General features: G+C 44.2%; 1 protein-coding gene across 6 annotated transcripts in view; it reads right to left on the bottom strand.

The window, feature by feature from the left end:
- Positions 1–790: 790 nt before the first annotated feature.
- SLC25A39 (solute carrier family 25 member 39) overlaps positions 791–10830 on the bottom strand; it is a 232635-nt gene continuing 222595 nt past the window's right edge. For all 6 annotated transcript variants that reach the window (XM_078645178.1, XM_078645182.1, XM_078645181.1 and 3 more), the window contains 2 exons: positions 7448–7531; positions 791–4656 (listed from right to left, as the gene is read on the bottom strand). In XM_078645178.1, coding sequence (XP_078501304.1) covers positions 4538–4656; positions 7448–7531 — 203 coding nt within the window. In that variant the 3' untranslated portion in view covers positions 791–4537. The remainder of the gene's footprint in view (positions 4657–7447; positions 7532–10830) is intronic.

Below are 10830 nucleotides of genomic sequence, written 5' to 3'. Positions count from 1 at the left end.
TTGGATGCCCTTTGTTTTAAGAGGAATATAGAGTGAGCTCCCTGCAAGCTACAGGTTAACAGAGCTCACCTGCATCATCTCCACCAACAGTGTATCCAGTGGACTTTTAAGGGTGTTGTCCAGGAGCATTGTGGGAATTGTGGCTCCAACCTTTCCAGGACCAAATTGGAGATTCCAGACCCCTGGATTGTGTTTTGGACACTTTGGACCCCAAGATGAATTTCATAGAGAAGTTCCACACTCAATCAAGCCTGCTGGAGGAGGCTACATGACGTCTGGTGAAAAATCACCTAGAAAAGCTTCGAAATTTTGTATTCTAAGGAGTTTGGAACCATTCCACTGATGACCCTATTCTTCATTTTCAAATGCCAAGATTGATACGAAGTGCTTGGCTAATTGCATCATTTTGGCTGGGCAGTGTCTCAGTCATAATCTCGTTCTTGACACCTCAAAAACAATTACACTAAAAAAAACTCAAGCATAAAGCAATTGCTCGTCACCACCCGCACACTTATATCTGCATCCACAATCCAACTAACTTGTTTATACCAACACAGCTAATCAGGGAAAAGCTCCTATTAGATTTGGAGGCGGGTGGTATACATTCCCCACCCTCCTTTCAATAGGAGCAATGACAACCTTCTAATATGTATTTGCGTGCCTCAACTTGCTTATTTTAGATATAACTAGCATGTCGGTCAATACGCTAGCAGCAAATGCTTGCCTCCTACCATTATTGCCAACCCAACCACTCCCCCAAAACCCCACCAAAAACAATGAGACAGGAACATAAACAAAAAAAATTGTTCTTGAGGTTTCCAACATTAAAAGATACAAGATCGATATAAAACAGCCTTACCCATCCCCTGCAGCCTGGTTGGGCACTGCAGGGCCTTATCGCTGTAATCGATCTGTCACAGGTGTCAGTACTACAGTGTAGATTGTTCATGCCCACCCCCTGTGTTTGAATGGTGAAAAATGAGAAAAAACAGTAGAAGTTTTTGCGATAGCAGCCCACCAGAGGAGACAATCTTTGACTTGCCAGTCTTACCCACCCAGTAACATAAAAAAACATAAAGTGGGTGGGTCCCATTTTCATGCTATTCTATCAAAAAAAGGAAAAATAGGGGAAATCTTGGTGTCGACTTACCCCGAGGTTTTGCACCAATGCTTCAAAATAAAAAGAAAGTCTGGATTGTCAAGTGTGACAAGAGAACACATGCATGGTAGCACCATAAGAAGTGGTCTTGTTCCACCATATAACGATCAGAGAAATGCCAAGGTGGAATGATTAAGGTGAAACCAGCCTCCTATGGCGCCCAAGCTCAAATCCCATGCAAGAAATAATTAGCAGACAGGAATTAAGAGGAACCTTCAATGCAAAGGGAGACGTGGCTAGTTAACACATTCTTTTTTGTGGATCCACTCAATGAAAGTAGCTGTGAAGCATTTCATCATAGGCCCTCATTACGAGTGGTCTCGTACAGCTCAAGATAAAATCTGACTCCAGTGACATGGAATTTGCCAAGAACAATAAATGCCATCAAAGGACACTGAAGAACATGCAGATGTTGGTGCTTACTGTAACAAATCCGCATGTCACTGTATTTAATGGGCATTTATCCTCAATAAATATTGTCAGGTTTGATCTGCAAGCTCACATTAAATGGCCAACTTGTAATGAGGTCCTAAGTTGATGGGACTACTTTGTGTGCTCCGAAGTCTAAGCAGCAGCTTTAATGCGAGTGTGTTCTGAATCTGCAAAGAAACAGCGTGTGCTCTGTAGTTTACACAGCCCAGACATGTATGTGTGCTCCCAAACCTAATCCGTGGCGTTGCCTGCATGTGCTTGTAAGACAATTTGAGCCCAGCACGTGTACACAGGTGATAACAGTGCAGGTTTCCCATGCCCATATACTTGTGACCATGCTATGGATGTCAAAGTCTAAGGAGAGGATACGCCTAAGTGTGAACACAAGTCTAACCAGCAGAGACTTGGGTCTGCATGTTTTCATAAAAGTGTTGTATGTTTTACTATGCATTCCCCCCTTGAGTATTCAGAGCAGCATGGCACCATTCTGAAAGAAAGTGAGTGCGTGTGCGTGTAACCAGGTGTGTCATCACATGGACTCCCATTCCTACTACACTAACCAAATGTCAAGGTCTGCAACCGCCAGTAGAATATGCAATGATTTTCCTTGTAGCATTTTTTGAGTCCATGCACAAGTGCAGGTCTTGCAGCTTAGGATTTCTCTGCAGCTAGCTAAAGGTGTTAAGGAAGACCCTCACCCCCCCATTCCAGGAATGCAAATAGTGATAAGCTTATGTAATTAAAGCAATATGGTCCAGAGAGCTAACAGCCATCTAGTCCAGTCAGGACCGCCATCTCATCCAGTTACAGAGTGCCCACAAAGTACTAGCAAACTGAACGATTGCAGATGAGCGTCCATCATTTAATAGCAAGTCTCCTTTGCACCGAAAGTCAGGGCATGTCCTTTATATGTATGCATGCTCCTGGCCCAAAGGTATGGACATTTTTAGTTAATTGTGGCTCTCTTCTCTTCCACTCATAACAAACCAGGCAGTTACTGGGCCCAGCAATGTAACGTTGTGGTTTTCTGTGGGAAAGAAGTCATCTAACACCCCCACTGATAAATTCATGATAGAGCGAGAGGTGCCAAAACAGTCAATCAGAAGGCACTTGTGTATGTGCAATCAGAGGATCCAGCGTGGCCAGTGGGGTTGCTGTGCATGGTCACCTGATGCACAAGCTTCAGCTCCTAAGTGCTAAGACTAATACAGGAAGCGTGTGGACTGGTTGAAATGCACTCGTACACAAACTACGATTGCCAGTCTCCCTGAATCCTCTTGTATGAGCTGTGTAAGCAGGAGACCCAGAACTGCTCTGGCACTGTTCCAAACAGCTTGTCTCCACAATCTCCTGCGGAAGGGGGCCCAAGGCTCATGGAGGTAGATGAGCACTTGGGAGAGGGTCTGAAGTTAGCAACGCCATTTAGACAGGGCATATGGGCAGTGCTAGGGTGCATGACAAGTTAGAAGTTTAGGACAGCTGTACGTGCACAAAATAAGATGTAGCCTTTCCAGGCTCTCCCAGCAGATGCGGTGGAGATGATCCAGCGGAGACCCTGGAGGGGGTGGTGCAGTGGTCATTATCCATGGATGAGGCACAATGCTCCAGGTATGCCGGAAGCCTCCCTCGATTAGAGCAGTGTAACTGGAGGTTCCAAGCTCTAGATCACGCTTGGTGTGGCAGTATGAGCGGCCTATGGGCTATGCATGAAATGCTCTCAAGGCGGTCCAAGATTCCTGATGTGGGCGGGCACTCCTGCCTCTGGATGGTGCCTTAATTTCAGCCTCTTCTTCTTGAGGTTCTACAGGAGATGGGTGTGTTCTCCTCCCCCTGGGTCACATATTACTGTTGGTAACTAGCTCCTCATGTGCGCATGAACGGATCATGCAGCAGAGGGCTCCTGCCTCTGAATGGTAGGAAAGGGCGAGTCACTGCTTCTTGCTGATGCACAGGCCTCCAGATGTTGCAGGAGATTCCTGCCTCTGAGCGGGACATGAGGAACAGTCACTGTCTCTTAATACTCTGCAGGAGATTAGATGTGGGACTTTGCTCCAACCTCTGGCCCTGCATTACTGTTGGCAACTGGGTCTTCATGTACAAGGCTATGTATGCAGCAGGGGACTCCTGCCTCCGAATGGTAGGAAAGGACGAGTCACTGCTTCTTGCTGATGCACAGGCCTCCAGATGTTGCAGAGGACTCCTGCCTCTGGGCGGTACATGAGGAACAGTCACTGGCTCTTGATGTTGAACAGAGAGCTCCAGTGGGGCCATAACGCTCAATGGTGTATGATCTTGATGTTATGCCGGATTGCTATGTGGCTTCTTACATCTGCACAAGTCAGTTAGCAATTCATGGCTGTGCACTGGCTCCACATGTCACTATCTGCTCTTCCTCTGGTCATGCATTAGTATCTGCAACTGGGAGAGAAGAGGAACAGTCACTGGCTCTCGATGTTGCACAAGACTCCAGACGTGGGCATGGTCCTCAGCCTCTTGCAGATTCTTGATGCGGCTCCAGGTGTAAATGCATGCCCCTGCCACTGGGTGTCGCGGGAGGATCAATCCCAGACTACAGAAGTCTTCAGCTGTGGCTCTGTGCCCCAGCCGCTGAGTGACGTTTTAGTTACTCTCTCTTGATTTTGCAAAAGGCCCCAGATGTAGCTGTTTGATGCATTAGTTACAGCCTCGTGATGTTGTGCAAGGCTCCAGAGGTGAACATCAATAGCTGCAGTATGAGCATAAGACCCACACACAGACTTCAGATATTGAAGGGAGTACCAGACTGTGATGCATTAGTTATTGGTGCTTGATGTTGCAGAAGGGAAGAGGTGACGTTGGTTGGTTCTGCTCTGTGCTGCATGAAGACGATTGAGAGCCTCAGTCTAGCTTGATCCCCTTCCATTCACAGCATTGGTTAAGGCCGGGCACCCCTCTCTGCACATCTCTTCACAGGCTCCGCAGCTTTCTCTCCTGGTTCAGCTTTTGGAAAAATGTCTTTCCAAATTCGTAGGAGCTGATCATGATGGCGCAGGCGGGAGCCACCTTGACCACACGTGGCAGGAAACCTGCAAGAGAGAAAGGGTCCAGTCAACACCAAGACATGTCACACTAGGCATCAGGCAAGCAACAAAAAAACAGGACCCTCATAATGTTCTCATCTCTTTAGCCAATATGGACCCACGTAGCATGTCTTAGGGTAAAAGAGGTTCCTTGCCAGTGCTACTGTATCTATGTATGTATGTATCTAGCCATCTTTGTGGTATTTGTATAGTGTGAACTTTGAGTTATTAAGTAAGCATACACTGCAAGTGATCAGGTTTATAAAGCAAGAAAAGCCATCTTACATGGGTGGCAATTTAAAATGTCATATCCAACAGTGGGGTAATGATCCTGTTAGACGCCCTACATATTGCTTAGAAGCACTCTGAAAAGCATCTACAAATCTATTTTAAAATGGCATCTCACAAATCTTTTATTTCTGTCCCTTCTTGGCACAAATGTAATTTGATTCAGGGTACATCCTTATGTACTTTCAGAGATGTCACTTGCAGCTTAAGACCGAAGGTACAACACTTATGTCAAATCCTTCAACACCTGGAGTTAGGTTTCTATTTTTTTAATGCACTATAAGTATTATCTTTTGGAAGATATGGCTATTGCATTTCATTTTATTGTGTGATGTTGCAAATCCATTACATGTTAAAATGCACTATACCAAGAGTCTGCATTAGAGGCGATCCGATGTTGGCTCTACATTAATGTATGAGAGCAATGGCTGTTATTGGATACCAATGAACAGCCACCATGTGTGATGCACGTATAAAGATCAGAAGGCGCAGGAGGCACTTATCAATGAGCATAATGGTTAATAGGGTCTTTACAATGCTTCTGAGTAGGAGTGGGCGGAATTTGCGTAGTCGCGCTGCGCAAAGCTCCACGAAACGGTAAAAAAAAATCTCAGCAGCACCCAAAAGTTCTGCGAACACGCGGAATTGCTTGTTCCGCCCGTTCGCGGTGCTTTTTTCCTGTTCGCGAAGGCGGTTTGCGTGCCCTGGGAGAAATATCTCAAACATTTATTTTGAAAGCGCGAACAAGTAAAAAATTCCGAGAAGCCGTGGATTTTTTGGCAATTCCGCGTTCTCCACGGAACACGAAATTACTCAAATTCAGCGAGCAGAACAGAATTTACTGCCCAGGCCTACTTCCTAGTGCGGGATGCCGCTATCGAGCCCCTGGGGACTAGGCATCCTCACTGAAATAGTCTTACACTGAGAACAGAGATGATGAACTGCCCAATAACCACAGTACAATTTATGTAAGAAAGTGCTTCAACAAGAACACACCAGGGTTATGCAACAATGCAGGTATTTATACAGTGCATTTTTGGCTGCAGCAGCGCTTCTCAAACGTTTTAGAACCACAATCGAATTTTTAGAACAACAGACTTTCAATACCCACATAGGTCTAATAGACATGAGACTGGAGCTTTTGTAGGTAACTAAAGCATCCTGTGGTAGTGCCCTGTCATTTACAGACAGCATATTTGTAATTGAAATGGCCACTAAATTAGCACAGACATACATATTTACTGATAAAACTATATAAAACACGAATGATATGTGGAAATCAGGTTTCCGATAGTATTTATCAGTTGTGCATCACCAAATAAAGTGTCTTGATTTGCTTCTATCCTATTAAAATTCTTGTTTCCATCACACTTTAGAATTACAAAAAATGTGCTTTGTTTCTGCTTTCCTAATTGCTGAATGTGTAAGTTTCATTCACAGGTATTTACGTGTTTTGTGTGTGACAAAAAAATGATATCTACACCCTATCCTTACACACTCCCTGGACCCCTGCAAGATTGTCATACAATGCACATTACTTTTCTTTCCCTGCCTGCAAAGTGAGAGGACTTTCTAAACTCCAACCCCTGTGTTAAAAAAACATAAGCAGCAATTTGTCAAAAGACAGACTGACATTTGACACACGTCTTTGAAGCACAGCAAATGTAATAAGACAAATACAGGATTTAAAGGAATCTTTATTTATTGCTTGAATTTTTGCGATATACGAAAAATCTTTTCGCAACCCCCCACCTACGGCTCTGATTTTTCAACTGCAGACTCTATACTCTGTAGGGGCATTCAGCTTGGGATAGGGTCTTAAGTATTGTGCTACTGTTGGTTATGTGGTTATGTGGTTATGATTATTTCATTGAGCTGTCTATGTTTGTTCTGGTGATAAGGGTGTGGGCGGGAGTGCTTTGCCAATTGCTTCCACATCATCTAGATTGGTAGACAAGCCTGTTGTTCTAGACTATGATGGCATTATTCTAAGAGTCGTGCTGAATGAATTTTGAAAGTTTTAATGTTTTACTTCGGGTTTGAAAAAAAATTCTCCAATCCACCTTGTTGGCCACGCATTTGTCACATCCAAAAACAAACAGCATCCAAACTTTGCCCTACAACAACAGACACTAGACAGTTCCTAGCACAATCATGCACACAAAACAGTTTTAAAGCATCCAATAGGCTAAGCATTTACCACCCAAACGGTACATCAATTAACATTCATAGCAACATGCACAGAATGACACTGAAATCCCATAATGGCGAAATACATCTCTAAGTATTTCCACCTGATTATCCTGTTAAAAAAAATACACAAATGGAAAAAGTCTTCAGCACACACATCCATGCACACTATACTGACTGCAGTCAACAGGAATCCTGAAACAGTAAAGGGGACCCGGAATTTGAAAGCGGTTTGGGGACATATTAGGGGTGGCAATGAGCTGAACTTGTATCCTCAACCAAGACGGTGGCCCTACATACTCCTTTCTGTGTCATTTACCTGCAAACAACCCGCGGGTCCCAGATTCTGCTTGAATCTTCTGCATCAGCAACCAGGTAGAAGTGCCAGGTTTTCGTGCAGAGGCTGTGACAAAAAGAGAAACAGAAATCTATGAATAAGGGAGGCGTCAGGAAAACCTGATGAGTCCTTTCATAGGTATTTACATTTAGTTCTAGCCACCGGCACTGGAATTACGTGATTATACAGCTCCTGTATTTTACAAATAAAGGACATACCACAACTGATAAATATCTGTTGCAAAATTTCAGATATTAACAGAAAAAGAAAATGTTGCTTACCCTGTATACATCTATTTGTAGCTTGTAGTGCTGTAGGTTCACAGACTCGGCTTTGAACAAAAACAAATGGCAATGTCCTAGTGCACACCATATGGCAGGAGTACACAGAGCATGTGTATCGCAGCCACAAATTCTACAAACAACATCTACCTGAAATGGTTAAAAAAAAAATTGTGCAGCGTCACCGTCGCTGTTTAAATGCTAGCCTTACAGCTGTATTCCGGTACTAATTAAGTTGCCCCGATAGTATTAATGTATGACAAAATGTGTCACAATATGCCACGAACTTTCCCTTTCCTCAATGAGTAATTTAGTCAAATGTGCTGCATAATCGAGTCCTTCATTGCCACATATTTCCAGCATCCTAGTTACTGCGAAGTTTATGCAAATGGATGTGATGCATGTCACAACTGGATTACAAAAATCGTATTTGTACTTTCAGATTTCCTATTCATGCAACTGAAGCATGGTACAGCATTATATGGTATAGAAGGCGTCTTGTTGGTAGGGAGAGCTCCCAACCCAACTCCTTCTATATTTGCCTTATGGAATAATGCTTTGGGGTCTTCAACCTCTACCAAGCCACCATTCCCCATCATGCAGCCTGCCCAGTTTCAGGAGGCATTGTCCGTTTGAAGACGATACAACTGTGAAAATGCTAGGCCATTAGTAGCACATCTACTAGATGCTGGCTACCAAAACCAAGTCCTCCTCAGCGACAGATACTGAGATAAACATGGCCCAACACTGAAGAGGAGGTAAAGCCAGTCAAAATGAGGGCACAGGCTTGTGTCTCAGCATCGGCTGTCTAGACACAGTAGGGAAAAGAAGCTTTCTACTACACGTAGCACATTCGTTTTTACATGGATAACTGGACCCCGAGAGCTAAAAATTAGTCACCAAAAACAATTTCTCAATAACCAACATCGTAACAAGGATCAGCGGCTAATTCACAAAGGGAGGTTGATGCTACTCGCTTATCTCATCTGCATGCCTATAGTCGACCTGGCTGATGGTATTCCAGCTAGATATTGCTGGCTTAGTTGGCAGGCAGCCCTTGTCAGGGCGTCAACACTTTTGCGTGCTACATCTCAGGTGACGAGACGCAGGTCAGGAAACTAATGCAGGTCACGTTCAACCTTTAAATGTACCTGTAGGTCGAGGATTCATTGCAAAAAAACAATTATGCAAGATTGCGAAGTCTACGGCTAGAAAGCAGTTTCATCTCTTTATCCCCACTAGCAGCAGCAGATTTGGGCCCTAGCATTGTTACTACATACCTCTAGAACGTAGGAAAAAAGGCCAAGATCCTGAATAAGAGGTCGAGGCCTTCAGGCGGACCTTTCTCTGCCTCAAACTCTGAATCCATAACTTGTCTTGGCAGCACTCAAACCTTCCTGTAGCAGCAAAGTGTACCAACAAAAGATGTGTGCTCAATGTTACAAATAACTCTTATCAACACTTTTGAAGAAACATTCAAGATTATGAAATGCAAATGCTTCTGGAAACTCGCAACAGGTTCATTATTCTGTTTTAGGGGACTTTCTTTCCCAATTTAAGAACACTTTTGGTTTCTGGAGCATTGATTATTAAGTTTGGTTTTAGTGATTTGAAAAGTTTACTTGTAGCTATTAACGAGATGCAATTTAGCGATACAATTTCATATTCACAACAAACATACCCAATGTTCAATACCAAATTCCTTACTTTGTCAAATTGTGTGACCCTGAACAAACCACTTTAGGTCCCTTACGTACCAAAATACTAGGGAGAAGCTCGAGTTAGTAGTGTGCACCATACAAGGTGTATTTATCCAGTGCTAAGCTACTGGCTGATCCTGATGCTAGGCGTCTACCCAGTGGTGGCTGCTCTGCTATGGCGAAGAAGAGTTACCCCACTGCCTTTAAGCAGTGTGAAGATTCCTAGAAGCATTAAATGATAATAATTTTAAGTTATTATTGTTTAATGCTACCTGCTGCTATTGCGGATGGGCGGATTTTTGTTGGGGCTGCTCTGCTCTCGGAGCAGGGCAGGGAAGGAGTGGTTTGTCCACTCCTACGTGCTCAATGACTGGTCAGCCCTCTCAGGCCAACCAATCGTATTTCCCCGTTTTCCATGCAGGCTGCCCCACAGCCTGAATAGAGAACAAGCCCAGGTTCCCATTCCCTGGTTGAGCGTCCAACCAGGTCGCTCAAAACCAATCACCACGCTGCACTGCAGTGTTGCGATTGACCACGGGAGCCTGGGTGCCTACCAATCCCAACACTGCATTGCAACGTTGTGATTGATCAGTGGGGCCTGGCTGTGCTTCCATCCGAGACGGAGGACCCGGCCCAACGGTGAGTGAGAGTATGGAATATGCTACTTACCAGTATGCATCTGTTCTTGGCATAGAGGGCTGCAGAGTGGTACATTTATGAATAGATCGCCATCTGGTGTTGGGCTCGGATGATTGCACTTTGTTTTTCTTCTGGAGAAGTCTTTGTCGTCATAGGTGACTCCTCCTCTCGGTGTTAGTGCGCATGGGCATCGGCTCCATCCTTAGATTGTTTTGCCATAGTAGGGTTAGATGGAGTAGTGTAGTATAGTACATAAAGATATGCCCATGTAAATGTATCTAAATAAGATAATGTTGGGACAGACACAGGTTTCCGGGGAGGCAGGGAGGGCATGTACCACTCTGCAGCCCTCTATGCCAAGAACAGATGCATACTGGTAAGTAGCATATTCCGTTCGAGGCATATGGGCTGCAGATGGTACATTTATGAATAGATTGTAAAGCAGTTACCTCCCTAGCGGTGGTCACCAGTGTCTGTCGCAACTGTTTGAAATAGAGTTTTTAATACAGCTTGGCCCACTCTGGCTTGTTGTGCAGCCTGTACATCAACACAGTAGTGCTTTGTGAATGTATGTGGTGTAGACCAAGTTGCTGCTCTACATATGTCATCTAGGGGAATGTTCCCTAAGAATGCCATAGATGCTCCTAGTTTTCGTGTAGAATGAGCTCTAGGAGGAACAGTTAATGTTCTCTTTGCTTTAATGTAACATATTTGTATACATCTTACAATCCATCTTGCGATGCCT

The sequence above is a fragment of the Lissotriton helveticus genome, chromosome 5_1 (assembly GCF_964261635.1).
Source record: "Lissotriton helveticus chromosome 5_1, aLisHel1.1, whole genome shotgun sequence".
Lineage (NCBI taxonomy): Eukaryota > Metazoa > Chordata > Amphibia > Caudata > Salamandridae > Lissotriton > Lissotriton helveticus.
Note: the sequence above shows the minus strand (reverse complement) of the source record. Positions and strands in the feature narration are given on the sequence as shown.